At 37.1% G+C, this 22,668-nt stretch overlaps 1 protein-coding gene across 1 annotated transcript; it reads left to right on the forward strand.

Annotated features, from left to right (window-relative positions):
• The first annotated feature begins 8,323 nt into the window (after window positions 1-8,323).
• LOC103028849 (polyamine-modulated factor 1-binding protein 1) lies at window positions 8,324-22,378 on the forward strand. Its single transcript, XM_022678704.2, is given in 8 exon segments — window positions 8,324-8,483; window positions 15,956-16,282; window positions 17,270-17,301; window positions 17,683-17,712; window positions 17,867-17,927; window positions 19,619-19,996; window positions 21,293-21,917; window positions 21,919-22,378. Coding segments are annotated over 8 exon segments (1,932 nt in total). The 5' UTR covers window positions 8,324-8,464.
• Window positions 22,379-22,668: the final 290 nt, after the last annotated feature.

Below are 22,668 nucleotides of genomic sequence, written 5' to 3' on the forward strand. Positions count from 1 at the left end.
TGGGGGCGGGGGGGGGGGGGGTGACTATAACAGAAAACATAAATGGATGGAATATATGCACAGTTTAAGAACAGAAATGAGCTTTTTTAACTTTGTGCTATCACTAACAATAATATACTTTGTTGTGAACCATCCAGTAATGATTATATTATTACGACTGGGACCTATATGGCACCACAACACATTTATTCCATTGGTAAATTCATCATATTTTCTCACATTTAGAAGAACCCTACTCAGAACTGCATCCCCACAGCTCCCTTTGGGACACTTTGTTATAGAGGGCATCATAAAAGGAAGCAAATGGCACTGAGCAAAAGAAGAACTATAGATTGGCACTTATTAAGCTACATAATCAAATAATTAATGATCTAGTGGGCACATAATTATAATTTATTACAATAAGAGGCACCCTAGTATCAATCTTGAACTCACTAGCGGAGGGGCATTTGCTCCCCCTGTATTCTCCAGCCCCCTTTCTTCTTTCACTTTCTACACAAATATCCCTGTATGCATGCATACACAACACACACACAAGTAATTATATATTTTTTCATATATTTTTTTTCAAAACAAAGTAAAACATAAAAAAGGGTTTGTTTGTTTTTGCTGTTGTGTTTCCAGCTCTCCCCTCTTTTCGTTTGCCTGTTATTCTACTTTATATTCTACTTGCCTGTTATTGTCTGTTGTTTTATATTCTTATCTCATTATTATATAAGATATATATTTTCTCCCTCTGCCCACATACACACACACACACACACATAAGACAGATGTTTGTATTTTTATAGTTTTTCATATTTTTTCAAAACAGAGCAAAACTTGTTTATTATTATTATTATTATTATTATTATTATTATTATTATTATTATTATTATTATTATTATTATTATTATGTGATATATGATCTTCCTCTGCCCAATGATCACAGTTACTAGAACTGTTTATAAGTTCTGTACAGAACTAATAGTACGTTACCCATGTCAGATTCACACAAAAAAAATAATTATATTAAGCAACAGGAATCTACATGTTCTATATTTAACTGGACAATGTATTTCTATCATCTATAGGCATGTAGCGATTCACTACACTTCATGATTCAGGTTGATATTATATTGTGGGGTCTTGATACATTTCAATTCATTTTTGAAAATTGCAAAATTAAAAAAGTTTTTAATGTTTTTATTTTCATTTCATTAAAACATTCCACATTTACCCAATTTTTTGAGTAGCTCAATTGCCACAAGCTAATATACACTGATTTCAAAGTTTAGAGAAAAAAAGTTCCTTTTGTGGTTTGAATGGTCTACTTTATATTTCTTTACAGACCCACTGAAGTATTTCATCATTTTGACTGGAAACACAAAAAATGCTGAGGAGGACTTTGTCAGAAAGCTCCATAAACGCGGACCAAGAATGCAGAAGGTGTCTACAGTGGCGGAGTGTGATGTCATCCTGTGTTTCTGTCCTGTTGTTTCCCGAGCTGGAACTGACATCGAAGCTGCACTGAATAAACTGGACAATGAATCAGGTTGGAGATATATGAAGATATATGTAAATAATACACCAATGTATGCTTGGTAAATGCACTAATTCTTAAATATGTTCTTTTTTTAGGCAACAAGCCTGTTGTTCTAGTGGTGCTCATCCACACACTAAACCCAGAAGACATCGTACCTGACAGCAGCAAAAGCGTGAACAGAGAGAATACATTGACAGTGGATTGTTTGTTCCACGAGGATCAACAGCTGTGGAAGTGCAATACGAATTATGATGCAATTGATAAAGTCACAGAGTACCTAAAACCTAAGGTATTTTATTCATTTCTTTGTCAAGTGTACAGCAGTGCTGCTGGAGTTTTTAAACACTGTGTTAGAAACACCTACCTAGCTGCTCCCCCGTGTAGATATGAAGTCAGAGACGGAAGCTCATCTGTTGCTGCACTATTCTTAGTCTAGCAGTGACAGTGAGGGTTTAAAAACTGAAGAACAGGGTGAAAGGATGTTAGTGTGGATTTAGTGTCTGTTATTTATTATTTATTTTTATATGTTATATATACTGTAGGTTTGGGTTCATGTCTTAGTTACTTGTACTGTACATGTATTGTACTGTAGTTCATGATCTTTGTATTCAAAAAATATGTGTTATGATAAAAATAAAAAATATAAGTGATTTAAAACTTAGCTCTCAGTTAGCAATAGAAATGCCTTATTGGATATTACATGTTTTAACTATAATTTATGGTCTTATCCTTAATGCTGGCAAATTGGTATATTCTCAATATATGTGGCACTGAATCAATAAAAATTCTCAGTCAAATCGCAATATTGGTTAGACTCGTATGGAGGAGACATTTTTACTCAAAGGAGTGATAAAATGATCTGCAATTTAAATGGAAAATTAATGTTTTGCCATTACATTTTGTGTTCTTCTTTATGACAATTGTTGTGTATTCTTTTTGAATGCATAATTTTGTTATAGTTAAAAGAAAAACCAAAACAAAATGTAAAATACAAAATGCAGCAAAATCAGTTATTAACATTTTGTAGAGGTTCAGGGACTTTCGAAAATCCAAAAAAGGAAGACTTGGTTCTCCAAACCAGTAGGAGGAATCAACTCCAACTGTTGCATGGTGAAAGTAGACCAATAGTGACGCAAGTTTCAAAAATTGGAGGACACTAAAACTTCAGAAATCTACATTGTAATCATAATTTGCCTCTGCCTGTAAAATTTCATAATTGGATTGTGTAATTTCAGGTGAAAAAAGAAAATCGTTGGAGTCTTAAGTGGTTTAGAGTGGACAAATTCAGAAAACAAGTAACCAGGAGGGGTAAGTTTTACAGCAAAACTACTTCACGTCATCACTTCATATTCTCACAATTCTACCCTTCACACTCTACCACACAGTTCATGAATTTTGCACACATTACTCAGATGACGAAAATGAAAAAAAAGGAGATAACATTTAAAATGATTAAATTATGAAATTATATACCTTTTTTTCTTTATCAGGACATGATAATAACGATGATGATGATCTGATTTCACACTCTGCGGAGCGACCATTACTTCCAAAAAATGCAGAAGAGGAGGACTCTAATAACTCATTTTGCAGGAAATGGTTCTGTTGTTGTTTTGGTGCTGTATGTTAGTTTTACTATCACCAAATAATAAAGCTGCTCTTGCGTTTGCATCATTATTAAACACTAAATTATCTCTGATCTGGCACATCACATCATGGAATTCTAAGAAAAAAACATAAGCCAAAGCTTTGAGTTTGACTGCTTACAGAATGATTGCAGAAATAATAACAGCATCCCAGTTTTGTGATACTAGAAGTGATTATGTATCACTCAATAAGTAGCAACTGAAGAATGCACCAGTTTCTCTGATTTTACTATGCTGAACTTCTTATTTTCTGCACAAAAAATATTTATTTGGAATGTGGAAGAAATGTTATTAGTAGTCGATAGAATTAAACAAAAAATATAATTTTACTCAAATATATACCAGTAAATAGTAAAATCAGACAACTGATCATCTTGAAGTGGTTTCTTATTTTATTGAGCTGTATAACCTCTCAAAACAGGATGCAGAAGATCCTGAAACATTATAGAGGTCAATAGTTCAGTCCTGTGTGTTACTTTATTTATTATTTCCTATGTTCAGGGAAAGTTTGAAATGAATGAGTTTTTTGAAGTAGCACATAAGCTCTGGCTAGTTTGTAAATAATGTAAACATGCAGATACAGATCTTGCAAAACAATCTACAGATCAATAGAACCGACATTATATATGTGGTAATATTTTCAGTCCAGTTCAGTTATTCTGTAGGAAATAAATTGTAATTGTTAATTTGATCTTTTCATTCTTGTATGTATTTAATAATGGGTTTTATGTGACTTTTATTAATAGAAATCAAAGTCATGACCTGCTAGATTCCAATTAAGATGTGTGTAATAACCTGTAGATAAATGTATGCATTTTGATATTCTGATCATTGTATGTGCAGAAAATGAGAAATGGCTTAAATAACAAAAAGATGCAGAGCTTCCTGCCTCAAATAATGCAAAGAAAACAAGTTCATATTTACGAAGTTTTAAAAGTTCAGATTTTTAATCACAGTCTTCATGCATCTTGGCATGTTCTCCTCCACCAGTCTTACACACTGTTTTTGGATAGCTTTATGCCAAAAATTTAAGCAGTGCAGTTTGGTTTGATGGCGTGTGATCACCCATCTTCCTCTTGATTATATTCCCGAGGTTTTCAATTTGATAAAATCAAGGAAAAACATCATCATTATGTGGTCTCTTATTTTTTTCCAGAGCTATAAATAAAGACATGTTTAGTTTTGTATGTAATTGTATTAGTAAATGACATGATATATCCATTGGAGATATTGTTAGTTTTGTTTATCCTATGGTAAACTACTATTGTTTAATGCTGTACTGTTTGCCTTCTTATTTTTTTTAAATTGAGATTGTTTAAAAGATTGTATGAAGGACTTGCTGAAGAATATGTGATGTTCCTGTATTCAGTGTGTATAATTAAAAAATGCTGACTGATGTTTACTGTGTGTGCAGAGAGGCTTTTTTGTATTGTGATTAAAATAACTTAAAGGTCATGAAAATATTGAGTAGCTAAGGTGACAGGAACTAGAAAAAATACAGAATTTAGATGACATGATCTAAATGATGTTCTTCCTAGTGGATATACTATAAAGTCAATGTTGTAAAGGCTCCAAATTTTAACTAAATCTAATTTCTCCAGTCCCTGGAAATGAAAATATATTTTAATATTACAATAACACAGCCAATAACTGGTGTTAAAAAAATTAGATAAGATGAAATGAGACTGGAGTTTTAAGACGAACATCATCAAGCACCAGTCATAACCAGAGGGGGTAAGTATCACATTAAACTACTTAGCTTTATCACTTCACATCCTTATCATCCTACCTTTCACACTCTGCCACACTGTTCATGAACTTTGCACACATTTTCTTGGATAAGATATAAGGATGTCCCCCCCTAGTGGTTGTAGCCTAAATTGAATGTTGTGAATGCTTCAAATGTTACTTAACAAAATCTAATTCATTAAAAAAGGTCATTTATTCATACTGGGAAAATTAAATTTAGGTTTTATGTGTAATTACAGTAACTCAACACTGCCAGAAGCTGTTATTAGACATCTATGTCAGCAGTGTTAGTCTTATTTATTTTTGCTCTAGATTTGAAACATTCATTCCACATTTTCTCTCTCTCTCTCTCTCTCTCTCTCTCTCTCTCTCTCTTTTAATTTATTTTTAATACACTTATTTTATCCCATTTTTCTTCGCAATTTAGAAGGCAATTACCCAACCCACTCACTAGAACTCCCCCTATGACTAATGACTCAACACCAGAAGGGTGAAGACTAGCACATGCCTCCTCCGACACAGACCACTGAAGTTGTGCGTCATTTTGCCGTCCTCGTACGGCTTCCGTGTCTAAGCGTTTTTTCTCCTATGAGAAAAATTAATAGGGTTTTTTAAAAACCCGTCTCTGTCACATTCTGTGGTAAATAAATCTGTTTAGACCCCTGTACGTTTTAAGCTAATGCTACAGCGGAGTGAACTGAACTCCCGGCGCCGCTGCAGAAATTAGCAGGGGACTGTTTTCGGCGCAACACCAGCGAACTCCGGTCGTAACTATACAGCGTAATTAAACAAAGCTGAGCCAACTAATGAACTAGCTGCTCTTACTGAGGAGAGCTGAGAGTGTCACTAAAATCACTAAAACAGGACAGTGATACTCCATAACCAGCTGTAACACGTTTTGGTGGTGGTGTTGGTGGTGTTTCTGGTTCGTTGTCGCCTGAGTGAGGGCAGGTAGTTCGTTGATTAGTTAGTTGTTAGTTGATTATTTGGGTCAGGTGTATAAACTAATGACCGTAATTAAATACTAAACCTGCAGGGAAGCGCTGATCCTGAACTGAGAGCCGCTTTCTTTCTCTTATTATCTGCTTTTTACAGCTCTAACACAGACTACACTGCTCAACATTACTGAAAGAGTTTTCACCTGTTTAAATGCTTTAATGATTCTCTTTGAAGAAGCATAATCATCTAAAACGCGATCCGGCCGAAGTTCGCTGTTATGCAGAATCCAGTCCGAGGTAATTTCCAGCCGCTGTGCTGTGACGTCATTAGCTTAATGTTAGCATTTTTCTGATTACTCCCCTTAAACGATCTCGAAATTCAGTGGATCCAGTGATATTTAGGAGGTAAATGTACACAGAATAAAACGTACAGGGTTCTGAACATATTTATTTACCACAGAATGTGACAGAGGCCAGTTTTTGAAAAGCCAATACCTCAGTGAATCTGGCCCCTCATATCATTAGAAATGACATAAAAATATTTCCATTGGTTAGTGCTACGGTTGTGCTGGTTTGTGCAGCAAAAAGTAACGTTTGTGCTTTTATCGTCATTGAGATATTAAACATTATATTTATTACCTGTTATGTAACCCAGCCCTCATTTGTGGCCAAATCGCACCAAAGTGGTCTCATTGGTTAGTGCTACGTTTGTGCTGGTTTGTGCAGCAAAAATAAACATTTGTGCTGTTATCGTTATTGAGATATTAAACATTATATTTACTGTTAACCTTATTGAGATATTAAACATTTAATTTCTGACCTGTTATGTAACACAGCCCCTCATCTGTGGCTAAATTTCACCAAAGTGGTCTCATTGGTTAGTGCTACGTTTGTGCTGGTTTGTGCAGCAAAAAATAGTGTTTGTGCTGTTATTGTTATTGATTTATTAGGAAAAAAATATTGAATAGGTGTGAAGCTGGCCCCTCATATAATCAGAAATGGAATAAAAATATTTCCATTGGTTAGTGCTACGTTTGTGCTGGTTTGTGCAGCAAAAATTAACGTTTGTGCTGTTATCATTATTGAGATATTAATTAACATTATAATTAACATTATATTTACTGTTATCGTTATTGAAATATTTAACATAGTAGGTCTTACCTGTTATGTAACACAGCCCCTTATTTGTGGCTAAATCGCACCAAAGTGGTCTCATTGGTTAGTGCTACGTTTGTACAAACGTAGCACTAACCAATGGAAATATTTGTATTTAATTTCTAATGATATGAGGGGCCAGCTTCACTGAGGTCATTCAAATCCCGTATTGACTTGAACCGCTTAGACACGGAACCCCAAAGGGACCCCAAATATGTTCATAAACAACATGGCGCTGCCTACAAAATGACGACACGACTTCAGTGGTCTATGTGTAGTCAGACTCCGCCTCCGCTGATGCAGCATTACCGAGTAGCATCACAGCACACTCGGAGGAAAACGCAGCGACTCGGTTCTGATACATCAGCTCACAGACGCCTGTGCTGACCTACATCACAAAATATAGATATGACGGTACATCATTTACATCCTTGATCTAAATAATAGCAAATAAATCAACAACAACAATGAAAACAACGCAACACTTTCAGTTAGTATATAGTGAATTAACAAATGTAGACCTGGAATGTTGTGTTTTATCTTACATGACTGTAATGGATTTTCAATTATTAGTTAAAGCAACCCTGTCATATTCATTAACCCTGTCATATTCAATTGCATAAATATGTTTTCATAGTGACATTAACATTTCACTACATTTACACAAATATCTCTATAATAAAATTGTTATTTTGGCTCAGATGTTACAGTAACAGAAAGAAAACCTGTGTTTTTTTTATATTTACACATCTTTTTTAAAAACGATCTTACAGTAAATGTTTATCTGGCTTAATATAATGATATGTGGGGATTGTTCTCCATTTATTTTGCACCAAATGTAAAGTGATGGCATTTAAAGTGATAAACTGGGAAATCATCATTGTTTTATTTCCATAAATTTAGTTTTCTTCTGTTATTATAACAATATATACATGAATAAACTGTAAAAGGGAAAACTGAAAACTAAATAAAAAAAAAATCATTCTTACCAGATGTTTTTTTAGGTTAAACAGATACACATTTTTTTTATAGTTAACCCAACACAAACTTTTAACAAAATCTATTTCATTCCTTGCAATATTATTTTAAAGAACTGCTTAATTTGCCCTTTTTCACGATGGACCAAGTATAAAACAACATTGAAAACATTATATTTGTTTATTAATTGTTGTTTTCAGAACAAAGGATCTTACAAAGCCTGTAGGGCTCTAGAGGTGGGGTTCCTCACAGTTGGGGAGGGGCTTATGAATGATCATGCTCAGCCTGCAGCAGGTCCAGAGGGGTGGGGGCTTAGACATGCTACACTATGTACGGTGAAAGTGAAACCACAGTCTACAAAACATCCTGTCTGGCTAGCAGAGAAGAGCAGTATAAAGACGTGCGGACCTTCTGCTGATGAAAAAAAAAATAATAATTTTTTTTCTGTGGTTACTTTGTGACAACTTAAAGACATGGCAGCAGCACCCAGAAGTGAGTATGAACCTACAGAGATTTCTTGATTTCTTCTGAAAGTTTTTTTTTTGGCATAAAGTTGACAATTATCTTTTTAAAAAAGCAAGCAAGGAGAAAATGTGCATGCAAAATTAGATTTTTTTTTCTCTCAATTCTATGCATCTATCCATCCACTCATAATCTGCTTTATCTCAACCCAAATGCATTTGTTTCCTTCTGCACCTGAGGCAGTTAGTGTTAAGACCCTTCGTTTCGTTTCTCAGGAAATGTGGTGGCCTGCACCAGAATGCTTCCATCCAACATCAGTAGAAATATAGTGCAAAGAACACAAAACGTAAAGCTATTCATCTGGGTTGTAAACATTTATTTGTTAAAGATATTAGAATAAACACAAACAAACAAATGTATATTTTTGATATATGATTTTTATCTGTGTATGTCTGTTAAATCAACCATTTCCATCCCTATCCTTGAGAAAGACCATATGGCCAAAACTTATACCATGATATAATTCTTTATATAGTTATATTTATATAACATCTATATAAAATATTGTTCTGTTATTGATATAAACAATATGAAAGCCACCAGCCATGGTGTACATAGTCGTGCACTAACAGAGCTTGATAGAGCAAAAATATTATAATATTTTCAGCAATAACAATTTACAGTATTCAGTATACTGCAGTATTTTCACACACCAATGCATTAAAATGCATAAAATGTTGCAGATTAAAAAAAAAAACGTAAAAACTTTTAAAAACGGCTATTCAAACAATGCTTCATGTATAGCACCGTGATTTTAATACAATTTGTGCTGCACATCATCTAATAAACCAGGATTTATTTTTCACTAATAAAATGTACATTTGGGATAATGCAATTTAATCACTTATGATTTCTTTGATATACTTAATAAAACATATTGCTGTTGTATGCTAAATATGATAAATCATCCTTGTATTGATCAGATTTACCTGTCCCGATACATTGTTTATGTAATCAGTCCTTCAGTAAAATAAATCAGCTGTTGCTGTTGATGAAAAAGGACCTCTAAATCAGAGAATTCAGCAACCACTTCCTCTAACTGTATTTCCAACAAACGTCTCAATAACTTCACTGACAAAAGGGCATAGTTTGGCTGCTGACTACTCCAATTTTTTGCATTAAAAGTTATGTAATATTTTACAAGCAAAAGCACACAGTGCTCTATTTTAGTGAACGGTAGACAAGCCATCAACCACGCACCGTGCAGCCTGATTTAGGGCGTGTCAGTGTGGGTTTGGTATCGTGAGGATGCAAAAAGTACACCTTGAGCAGCTTAAAAAGGGCAAAAGGCATGTACTAATTTTTTTAATTAATCGTAAGTGTGTTTTGGATGTAACGCATGTCACTTGCCGTTCCCTTTACGAGTCAGGTGCACTCTGACTTTGGCGGATTGGAATTTTAAAAATGCAGCGCTTCTGCTCTTCTCAGCAGAGGAAACTGACCTGCGCATTTACGCTGTGAAGGTGCACTTACAGATCATTTATGGGAACAGCAATGTTATTTTATTCTTTATTCTGTTTATTGTTGATGTAGAAGTTGGGTTTTATGTGCTGTTGGGCGTCCTTGTGTGTGTAATGCTGTTACCACCATTGTTGCTGCTTCTACTGCTGCTGCTGCTGCTACCACCATTGTTGCTGCTTCTACTGCTGCTGCTGCTGCTGCTACCACCATTGTTGCTGCTTCTACTGCTGCTGCTGCTGTTACCACCATTGTTGCTGCTTCTACTGCTGCTGCTGTTACCACCATTGTTGCTGCTACTACTGCTGCTGCTGCTGTTACCACCATTGTTGCTGCTTCTACTGCTGCTGCTGCTGCTGTTACCACCATTGTTGCTGCTACTATTGCTGCTGCTGTTACCACCATTGTTGCTGCTTCTACTGCTGCTGCTGCTACCACCATTGTTGCTGCTTCTACTGCTGCTGCTGCTGTTACCACCATTGTTGCTGCTACTACTGCTGCTGCTGCTGCTGTTACCACCATTGTTGCTGCTTCTACTGCTGCTGTTACCACCATTGTTGCTGCTTCTACTGCTGCTACCACTACATCGAGCTACATCGTTAGCCTGCTCGCTCAGTTTATAGCAAGGCTCAGTTTCCTAACGTTGTTAACTATAGTTAACTACAGTTAACAACAGCGTCAGTGGACGCTGAACGCAGCAAATCATGGAAGCCATTGGGAGCAATGAACTTGTGACCATTAAAAATGAGCTGCAACGTTTGGAACAGGAAATCAGGGCACTGCTGGACCAGCAGACTAAACTCCAGCAAAGAAGAATTCACCTGGAAACGGCACAGAGTTTCTCCCACTCTGCCAGTGTGAGCGTTTCATCTGGAGCTGGCGTGGTGACATCAACACCGGCAAGGAAACCGCCACCCCCACGACCTCTTCAGAAACTCCGTCCAGGAATTATCTCCTACACCCCAGCACCGACTGAGGGAGTTTGGGAGTTTCAGCGTCGTAAAGGTAGAAGATCTTCACCCCCACCTCCACTACCGGACTTCACCACCAGCAACCGCTTCGAATCCCTCAGCTCTCTCTCCTCGCCGGGAGCACCGTCTTCTCTGGAGAACGTCCTGGTCATTGGAGACTCCATTGTGCGGCACCTGAAACCAGCTCCAGCTAGAGGTTCGGCATCAGTTTCGTGCTTTCCCGGAGCTCGTGTTGAGGAGATAGCCAGAAGAATCCCGGCCGCGCTGAGGGAGAATAAAAGCATCGGAACTGTGATCGTTCACGCCGGAGTTAACGATATGCCGGCTCGGAGGAGCGAGATGCTGAAGAAACACTTCGAGTCTTTAGCGGAAATAGTGAAGAAGACGACGTCCACGACGAAACTGGTTTTCTCTGGACCGCTGCCCACTTACAGGAGAGGAAATGAAGTCTTCAGCCGACTTTCTGGACTAAACTCGTTCCTGAAGAACTGGTGCATGAAGAATCATTTTGGATTCATTGACAACTGGGATCACTTCTGGGAGAGGCCAGCGTTCTACCGGAGAGACGGACTGCATCCAAGTCGGAAAGGCTCGCAGGTTTTGTCAGACAACATCACAGCGTTTCTACACCAGGTATGACTCGGAGAAACGGGGGTGGATCACGAACGATTCCCCCCTCCTCCCCCTCCATATACATATATTCCTCTAGTTATTAATAATCGGAAAATAACTCAGGTTAAGCGTAAATGTAGAAATGTGTCTAACCTAATTACTGTGGAAGTTAAATCTGAGAGTCGAAGTTCAGAAAGGCCAAAAGAAAGTTTTAAGATGGCTCTTTTAAATGTTAGAGCTCTGTCCAAGAAGACTCTTATTATAAATTATCTGATCTGTGAGCGAGAGTTAGATTTTATGTTTATGACTGAAACTTGGCTCGATTCAAATGGAGCTTCCTCTCTTATTGAAGCTGCTCCAGATTGTTATAACTTTTTTCACTCTGTGCGAGAAGGTAGGAAAGGGGGTGGTTTAGCAAGTGTCTTCAAAAATGTATTTAACTGCAGAATTGTATCTTTTGATAGTTTCCAATCATTTGAATATTTAGCAATTATATTAAAAGGTCAAGAGTCAGTCCTTCTGCTGACTGTTTACAGACCTCCTAAACATTCACCCTCCTTCCTCCCTGAATTCTCAGAACTACTGTCTATCTGTGTTACCCAATATGATCAAATTCTTCTTATTGGTGATTTTAATTTTCACATTGATGATGTTTCAGATAGAAAAGCTTGGGATTTTATACAACTTGTAGAAACGTTTAATTTTAATCAGTATGTTACTAACCCCACCCACAATAGAGGGCATTCGTTAGACCTAGTGATGTCAAGAAATCTGTGTTTAGATATTAATGAAATTTTAGATGTTGCAGTCTCAGATCACTATTGTGTATTTTTTACAGTATCAATCTATTTAAATAAGAGGGTTAGAAATAACAATCTTACAAAGAAAAGATACATCAAAACATCAACTGCTAATGACTTCATTAACATTTTAAACAACACACCAATTCTTTATGAAGACCTTGATATAAATGAAATGGTCGACATTTTTAACTCAAAAATAAGATCAGTTCTAGATTTAGTTGCTCCCGAAAGAGAAAAAAGAATCTCTTTGACTAAGAAAACACCATGGAAAACTGAACAACTGCAACAACTAAAAAGAAAATGTCGTAAAGCTGAGAGAGTGTATAGAAAAACAAAACTGCATGTATATTATGACATTTTAAAAAATTGCATAGAAGAGTACAATAAGGGCATGCGCACACAGAGGCAGCTACATTTCTCAAAAATAATAGATGAGAATAGCAACAACCCAAAGTTTTTATTTTCAATCATAGACCACCTTTTAAACCCCACTACCACGAAATACTGGCTATTAGAAGCATCGCCAAGCAAATGTGAATCATTTGCACAATTTTTTAATGATAAAATCTATAATATTAGATCAAATCTGATGAGCTTAAAACCTGAAGCTCTGATCATCTTTAAACCACAATCTGTAATGCAGGATTTTAGAAAGATCTCACTTACAGAACTGCATAAGATAATAACTCAGCTAAGTTCTGCTACCTGTACCTTAGATCCAATACCAACCTCTTTCTTTAAACAGATTCTAGAAAGTGTTATTCAGAATGTTTTGGAAATCATTAACTGTTCCTTAGACACCGGCACTGTACCAGATGCCCTCAAGGTTGCTGTGGTAAAGCCACTATTAAAAAAGCATAACCTTGATTCATCAGTTTTTAATAACTTCAGACCCATTTCAAATTTACCCTTCCTCAGTAAAATCCTAGAAAAAGTTGTATTTGCACAAGTAAATGAATTCTTAAAAAATAATGATGTGTTTGATAAATTCCAGTCAGGCTTCAGATCAGGCCACAGCACTGAAACAGCTCTGGTCAGAATAGTAAATGATCTCAGAGTAAATTCTGACAGACGCCAGGTCTCTGTCCTTCTTCTCTTAGATCTCAGTGCAGCTTTTGACACTGTAGACCTCGACATTTTAATAGATCGACTTGAAAATTGGGTCGGCCTCTCAGGAACAGTCCTACAGTGGTTTAAATCATATCTTAAAGGCAGAAAGTTCTTTGTTAGTCTAGCCGAGCATAGATCTAATGATTATAATATAAATTATGGTGTCCCTCAGGGTTCAGTTCTAGGTCCTCTACTGTTCTCTCTTTATATGCTTCCTTTAGGACACATTATAAAAAAACATGGAGTCAGCTATCACAGTTATGCAGATGACACACAGCTTTATATTTCTGTTGAGCAAAATGATTCAAGAGCTCTAGACAGACTAACGTCCTGCTTGACCAACATCATTAACTGGATGAATAGAAATTTCCTCAAATTAAATGAAGAAAAAACTGAAATTCTTATAATTGGCAACACAGCAGAAAAATCTATAGTTTTAGGCCAACTTGGGAATTTGGCTCCACAAGTTAAAGATGAAATTAGAAATCTGGGTGTAATTTTAGACTCAAGTTTAACTTTTAAACCTCATATTGGAAACGTTACAAGAACAGCTTTCTATTACTTAAGAAATATTACACGAGTTAGACCTTTCCTCAAACAGATGGATGCTGAGAAATTAATCCATGCTTTTGTTTTCTCTAGACTAGATTACTGTAATGCGTTATTTACTGGGCTCCCAAAATCTACTACTGACAGATTACAGCTGGTTCAGAACGCTGCAGCTAGAGTCCTAACTCGCACTAAAAAGAGAGAACACATCACACCTGTTCTAGCTTCACTGCACTGGCTGCCAGTGTCATTTAGAATAGATTTTAAGATTCTCTTACTGGTTTTTAAATGTCTGACTGGATCAGCTCCTCAGTACATTTCAGAACTACTGACAGAATATGTTACAGATCGAGCTCTAAGATCATCAGGAGCTGCTTTATTAGGTATTCCTAAAATGCAATATAAAAAGACGGGTGAAGCTGCCTTCTGTTTTTATGCACCAAAAATCTGGAACTCTCTACCGATACACATTCGACAGTCACCAGATATTACACAATTTAAAAAACAGCTTAAAACACATCTATACACCCTCGCTTTCTACTAGCTTTATAAATTATATTTTATATTTACTGTTTCTGTGTTTTGCTGATAAATTATTTTTTCTACTTTTAGTTAATTTTTATTTATTTTTATTTTTTTTATTTTTTATTTTTTATTTTTTTTCTATTTATTCTGGTATTCACTTTTCTTATTATTTTGTTTACCTTGTTATAATGTACCTCTGGTAATTATCTTGTATATTGATCTTATATTGAAAAGCACTTTGAGCTACATGTTATGTATGAAAGGTGCTATATAAATAAAAATTATTATTATTATTATATTAATGAGCTGGGGTGTAGTGTGTTGAGCTTACATGGTGGGTCTGTGTTGCCAAGGTAGCAATGAATGTCTGACTTTTGACTGTAGTCATGGTTTTAATTAGTCAGTGGTGCACCTATGTTTTTTTGTTGCCAGGATAGCAATATGCCAGAAATTTATCTAAACACATCTCACTTCCAGACCACCACACAGATATATGCTGCAGATATATTCATGAGCTCTGTTGCTATTTAAACGATGCAGGCATAAAAAATACACTGTTGGCAGGGGGTGTAAGACAGCAATGAGCATTGCAAGCCTTGAAAATTGCATGCCTTGGTGTAAAATAGGGTCCACACAACTTAAAAGATCAAGAAACAAATTTTAATAATACTTTTTAGAAACTGCGGACTTAGACCAGTAATGAACATATAGATTGGATTGGTTTCAACACGTGGACAAAATTGTTGATACTCTACTGTATACAGAAATGTCACTGAAATGTGCACTGAAATAACTTGAAACACTGAACATCATCTTCTAAAAACAAGACATTGCTTTTAAATTGTGGTTCAACAGAATCAAACTAATTACCAGGGTTTCGCAGAAGTTTTTTTTTTTTATAGTTTTATTAAAATTCTTTTCCCATTTTCTTCCCAATTTACATGGCCAATTACCCAACCTACCCATTAGGATTCCCCCTATCACTAGTAATGCCCCAACACACCAGGAGGGTGAAGACTAACACATGCTTACTGTGATACATGTGAAGCCAGACACCGCTTCTTTTCGAGCTGCTGCTGATGCAGCATTGCCGAGCAGCCAGCGCGCTTGAAGGACAGCGCAGCGGCTCAGCTCCGGTACATCAGCTCACAGACGCCCTGTGCTGCGGACATTACCCTAGGAGTGATGTGGGGAGAGAGCGCTATCTACCCACCCGGAGGGAGCAGGGCCAATTGTGCTCCCTCTGAGCGCCGGCAGCTTGATGGCAAAGCTGCATGAGCGGGGGTTCGAACCTGCGACCTCCTGCTCATTGTGTCAGCGATTTAGACCGCTGGACCACTTGGCGCCGGTTTCGCAGAAGTTAAAAAGATGTAGTTTAGTTTTATTTTAAAAATAATTTTGTTTTTATGCACAGGTGGGTTTAAACTCGTGGGCCGGGACCCCGAAAAGGCTCCAGTTGGCTCTACTGTCATTCTCTACTGTTACCTGTCTCCTAAAATAAGTGCAGAGGCAATGGAGATCAGGTGGTTTAAGGAGATGGACTGCATTTGCCTCTATAAGGACAGAGAGATGAAAGTGGGGAGAGGCTACACAGGCAGGGTCAACCTGTTCACTCACGAACTGGAGAGAGGAAACGTCTCTTTACTGCTCAGAGAGTGCAAAGGGAGTGATATAGGACACTACCTGTGCCAGGTGACCTGTGGAGACAGAACAGAGGAGCTAACCGCACGAATGTGGTGGCGTAAGTTTTTTTTTTTTAAAGAATACAACTAATGCAGAATATTGTATTTAATTATTTTCCACATCATGTTTGCAACGTAACAAATAATACATTGTACAAATACACAGAGGCTTCTATGTAAAGAAAAGTTCTTTGATTAAGAGAAACCAAAGTTTTATAGTTAAGCCACTTTACTTAATAGCCATATTTGCAAGTAACTTATCTGTTTGTATGAGGAGAGACCAAAACACTGAACCAAAGTTTGGATTACCACTTCAGGAGGACAATTCATCATAAAATCACTGCAACAATCTTGTAAACACTTTGATGAACAGTTTGTAGCATTTGGCTCAATAATGCACAAAAAAACTGCATTATTTTTTTAGCGTGCTAAGGCTGCTGCACCTGCGCAGATCTCCACAGCAAGGGTGGGCTTCCCCACGACCATGCTGGCCCTCCTCTCCTCTTGGGCACTTAATTCCTGAACATATGCCACACCTAACGTTGGAGAACTCCCATTCACACTGCAGCCAGTGGCTTGTATACTCATTAAAAATATCTGTAATAATACTGTAAATAAAGTAAACCCAGCTAGATCTTCAAAGCTGATAATTTGAAGAATGCATAGAAAATGCATACTTTCTTTGCTTACTTGCTTATAAGTCTGCTGTATGTAGAACCAGGAGGGTATTTGACAAAGCTGGAGTTCTCAGTTTTTGCCAGACAAAGGCCAATGTCAAGCAAAAACCTGCATTTGGACTTATACTACTAATTCACAAACTACTTATTATAATATTTTGTATAAAAACAGTGGAAAATAGGTAGCGGTCTACTACAGTGATGTACATTTGATTTGAAGTGATAAAACAAAGGGCGTAATTGCTTGAGTGTAATTATAGCACTAAATATATACAAATAAAACCTATATAAAAATGCATTTATTTTAAAATAATTTGGATGAAAGTGTTGACCTGCATCTCATGTTTCTGTTGTTAATTTCAAACACAGGGCCTCTCCAAAAAGTCTTTGGATGTTCTAAGGTAAGCCAGTAAAAACTGTGCAGAATTAGTCAGAACTATAATTTCATGAACAAAATAATTGTTTCATATTTTATTGATAAAAATTACTTTCAATACACCAGAATTTGACTAATTGGCTAGACAGAAAAACAGAACAATCTGCAGATCTTTAAATATTTGGATGGTCTTTGAAAAGTCTATGAAGTCTATAAATTATAATTGATAATACAAAGATTACCTAATTAAAAGGTGTGTCTTCTGCTCCTGGACATGTAACTGATCTAAAGTACAAGCATTTAATTTAAATTCTATACTCATCTTTATAAATAGTAGTTAGATACACTAAATAAGTACAATTATAATTTTACACCTGTTGGAAATTCATAATTTTTTCCCCTTTAGGGTGGAATTCCATATGTGAGCATCGAGCAGGTGAGCACATTTTTTTCAAATATATTTTACAAATGTTTACCCAAACCCCTGTGTTTTGACACCTAAAGAACCATGCACAATGTTATGTATCATACGTATGTTATAATTCTATGTACAAAACATAATTGTATGATTGTTTTAATCACTCCCACAGTGGTTTAGAAAATGGACACAGGATGAGAGACTGAAAATGGAGGATTCTGCTTTGCTGCTTGGTGAGTACGAAAGTGTAACAGTGGAGAGGAAGAGATATTTTAGGACGTTTTACACATGGCCACATTTAGTTTCGTCATTCACATCATTGTTTAATTGTTGCCACAGGACAACAGGACACAGGTTGCAACAAAGGACTGTTACAACACTCCTGTGCAATGTTAAACTTCCTTTCCAAAAATGTTGTAACATTCCAGTCAGCTTCTTCAGTGTGAGGGTAATCATTTGACAACCTAAAGTTTAATTATTGGCTTGTGATCATGCATTTTAAATGATATTATTTTGCTATATAACAGAATGTTCCACAATTCTGTACTTTTTCAATATTAATAAATATATTATCATCAAAAACAACTAGAAGGAAATGTTGGATTGCAATGATATCCATTTGGAAGGATGCTAAAGAATACCAGGAACAACATATGATTAAAAATGGATATGGGCAATATTTTTTGGGGCACACATACAAATGTGGTATAGTCACCTGTCATGTCTCACGTCCAGTCATCGTCCCCTGTCCAGTTTCCCGTCCAGTCTCCTGTTTCGCCCATGTCCAGTCCTGTCCAGTCACCTGTCATGTCTCACGTCAAGTCATCGTCCCCTGTCCAGTTTCCTGTCCAGTCTCCTGTCTCGCCCAATGTCCAGTCTCCAGTCACGTCCTCGGTCCAGTCTCCTTTCTTTGTCCAGTCTCCTGTCCAGTCTTCTGTCCAGTCTCCTGTTTTGCCTCATGTCAAGTCCCCGGTCTCGTCTCTTGTTTTTCCCGGCCTCTCCTCGCCGCCGGCCCCCGGGGTTCGTTTTTACGCGCCTCGGGAGCTGCGCGTTTAGGGAGGGGCTTCTGTCACGCCCTCGCTATGTTTTCCTGTGTTTTCCCCGTTTCCTAGTGTGTCTCTCCAGTAGTTTTCCGTCACGTGTGTCTAATTTGTAGCTCCGCCCCTTCCCCAGGTGTTCTGTGTTTCATGTTCCTATATATAGTACACTTTAGTCCATGTTTATCCGTCGGTCTTTGCACCTTCCTCTGTCGTTTGTCTCGCCACGTTTGCTATTGTTTGTTCACTTTTTTTCGTTACGCTCTAGTTATTTCTTGTTTATTTCTAGTTCCCATTATTTCACGTATATTTCCTGTCACGTTTATTTTCTGTTTGTTTCTTTGTTTATTTTGAACATATTCACGTATTTATCCCTGTATATATCCCTAGCCCTGTTTTGTTATTATCTGTTTAGCTTAGTTCTCTGTTGGTCTTCCTTGTTTGTTTATGTACTTATTTATATTTGTTATTTCCTTGTTTGTTTATTTGTTTACTTATTATTCATTAAAGTCTGTCTTACCCGCATATAAATCCGCCTCCCGTCTGCTCCTACGTTACAGCTGAAAGAATGATCCAATGTCCTCTCAAAAGGTTTCAGTTTATTGAACAGCCCTAGACTAAAGAAAAATAAAATAGTTTAACATTTTTATTTATATATTTTTATATTTAAGAAAAAACAAAACATTTTAGAGTCATATTGACTCACCAACTTCATATTTTAGCTTATTAATCAATGTATTTGGATAAAAAAAATTTAGTTTTTTTTTTTTATAAAATATACACACATTCAGTTTTGTCCAAAATGAAATATAATTTTAAGTCTTCAAAAAGACAAGTTTTCCAATTTTCTATGCTGCACTAGCCTTACCATATTTTAATCATTACAGAGCATAATACAGATGTCAAGAGTCTTCAAAAAGAACTTAAAGAGAGGCAGAGTTTATTGGAGATGAGTGCAGAACAGCTGAGAAATGTGAAGCTGGACTGGGAAAGAGCAGAAGAGGAGCTGCAGAGGAAGAGCACCCAGGTACAGATGACCGTGGTCGTACTGGAGCAACTGAAAACTGAGCTGGCCGAAAAGACCAAGCAGCTAGAAGAGAAGGACAGACTCCTGACTGAGTTAAACACAATGCTAACTGATAGAGAAAAACAGACTGAGGAGAAAGAGAGACATCTAGAGGAGATGAGGACAAAGCTGCAGGAATTTACAGATTCATCAGCTGAAGACATAAAAACATACGACAAGGAGCTGGAGAATCAAACAAGTAAGTAAATTCTGTGATATAGCTTAAGCTCTATATGAACAGGATTAGATTCTCAGGGAGACGTCTATTTCACACTTCTACTCAGTGGTAAAACTCTTGCATCTGGACCAGTGAGTTTTTTAGCTTTCTAGGTGACATGACCTCACATTCAGAAGTTCCTCCATTTCCACTTGCCGCTGTGAATCTCCGTGAAAATGCACGTCCAAAGTGTAATTATGGTGCGTGGCAGTAGTTCAGCGAAAAACAGTTGGTAATTTAGCCTGTAATTTTCTGACAGGACGTCTGAGAAAAACACACATGTTCTGGACGGTAATAAAATCCCAGGACCCCCGGAGAAACTAATCCCATATGGATAGGGCTTTAAAGGGGATTTGGGGATGTAGAGACCCCTGCAGTGGGAATGTGTAATAGTATATGGAAGAGTATCAGGTTATTGCATGTTAATATAACATATACTGAGCAGAATGCTGTGTTTTTGAGTATATCCTTTTGTTTATTTTGTTCATTCATGAATTACTGTTAAAATGAAGACATTAATTACATCTAAAACCTGCCAGACCACTACCAGAATATATATTCGATGTTGCAGGGATGGTCGTGCCAAGACAGTGATATCAATAATATCAATAATCACAGAAATAATACAAAAAACAATGTCCTTGTATGTAGAAGTAGTTTATTTTGTATTGTATTTTTTCTATTATTGCAAAAGAAATGCATGCCATATGAAGGAAGAGATGTTACTGTGCAGAAATAATCTAGTTTTAGATTTTTTTTACCTGGCCCATGTTTCTGTCTGGAGTACCTGCAAAAACATTTGACTGGGGTTCCTGCCGTCGTGTTTTCAATCAATTAAGTGTAATGTTGTCATGTGTCCACTAGATGGTACAAGCGGTGCCTCCGTATAAGACTAGAGGGTCAACATTTTAAATAATGAAGAATCATGGAGAGAAGTAGTCAAATTTGGTTGATTTTAACCTTTAAATTGGCTAGATAGAGACAATTGTTGTAATAGTTGATTCATGAATTGGCTGTGGTGTTGTTGTGGCTTGAAGCTGGTTGATGTGTGAGGTTCCTTACACCATTAAGTATATATATATAGCCTGGATATGCTGATTCATTTTTTCATTTTGTGTAGTCCAGTGAAATTAGCTATATACTCATTACAGATATTTAAGATTTTGATGTGACAAGCTAATGAAAAACAAAATTTAAACAATTTAAAACCATTTGATTGTTACATGCAAAATCTAAACGATGAACGTATGAACGTGTCTATGTTTTGTTCATTTTCAGCAACTGAAGAATTATCTGATCCAGAGTCTCCAGCTCCTGCTTCAGAGCTCAGGCTGGTGCTGCTGGGGAGAACTGGATGTGGGAAGAGTGCAGCAGGAGACTCCATCCTGGGTGGAGAGGAGAGGAGCCAGACTGGAGCTTCTACAGTGAGGCAGCAGAGTGAGAGCAGACAGGGGGAGGTGGCTGGGAGGAAGGTGACTGTGGTGGAAACTCCTGACTGGTTCAGTCCTGAACTCTCTCTGGAGGAACTGAGGCAGGACGTGGAGCACTGTGTCCGTCTGTCTGATCCAGGACCTCACGCCTTCCTCCTAGTGCTACCAGTGAATCAGTCTACAGGAGAGGAGAGAGGGATGCTGGAGAAAATGGAGGAGATCTTTGGGGAAAGATGTTGGAGGAACACCATGATTCTTTTCACTGGTACTGATGAAGTCCCAGAGAAGATTATTGAAAGGTTTGTCCAATCAGAGGACCAGGATGTCCAGAGGCTTGTGCAGAAATGTGGAAACAGGTTTCACTGTCTAAAGACTGAGAAGTCTGGAGATGATTCTCAAATCTCAGAGCTGCTGGAGAAGATAGAGAAGATGGTGGAAGGAAACGAAGAGAGTTTCTACAGCAGTGAAATCTACTGCAATCACAGAGATAGAAGGATTGGATGAAGAAAAGAATGCAATAGAAGAGCATGAACAAGATATTAACAAACAAACATCTGAACCAGAGAGTGAGAATAAAGAAGACAAGGATGATAAACAGATAAGAAAACAGGAAATAAGGATAGAGGAGACACACAGGCAGGAGATCAGGGAGATGACTGAAGGTGAAGCTGGATTGGAAGCAGAGTGTAACATCGTGCAGGTCAACCTGCTTAAAGTCGAGGCCTCAAAGTTGAAGATGGAGGAAGAGCTCAGCAGGCGGATGGAGCAGAAAGACATTGAGATGGAGAAACTGAAACAAAGACTTTCCGAACTTGAAAAGGCTTACCATCAGGAGGTAAAGCTCAACAAGACCAAGAATCTGGAGAAGGGAGCAAGAGGTCCTTCCAAAAAAAAGACTGGCATGAAAAAACTTCTACAAAGTGAACTGATATGAACAGACACAAGCAGTTGAGTGTCCTCATTATGTAAGTTAAAACACTTGCACAAAAAAATGCACAAACAAGTGCAAGACGAGTTCAATTATTTCTACCATGTCACTATAAACTTTATAAACCAGCTCATGTGGATTTTTTTTTATATTTTTCCCACAAGTAATGTAGATAGCCAAAGCCAAGTCCATTTTACAAAAAAAAAGCTCACTGCTCCAAAAAGACACACACTAGAGTTGTGTGTATTTTGACTTACAGATCCCAGTAATAAACTGCTTTGTCGGAAATTAAATGC

Source organism: Astyanax mexicanus, chromosome 1, assembly GCF_023375975.1.
Source record: "Astyanax mexicanus isolate ESR-SI-001 chromosome 1, AstMex3_surface, whole genome shotgun sequence".
In the NCBI taxonomy this organism is placed as follows: Eukaryota; Metazoa; Chordata; class Actinopteri; order Characiformes; family Acestrorhamphidae; genus Astyanax; species Astyanax mexicanus.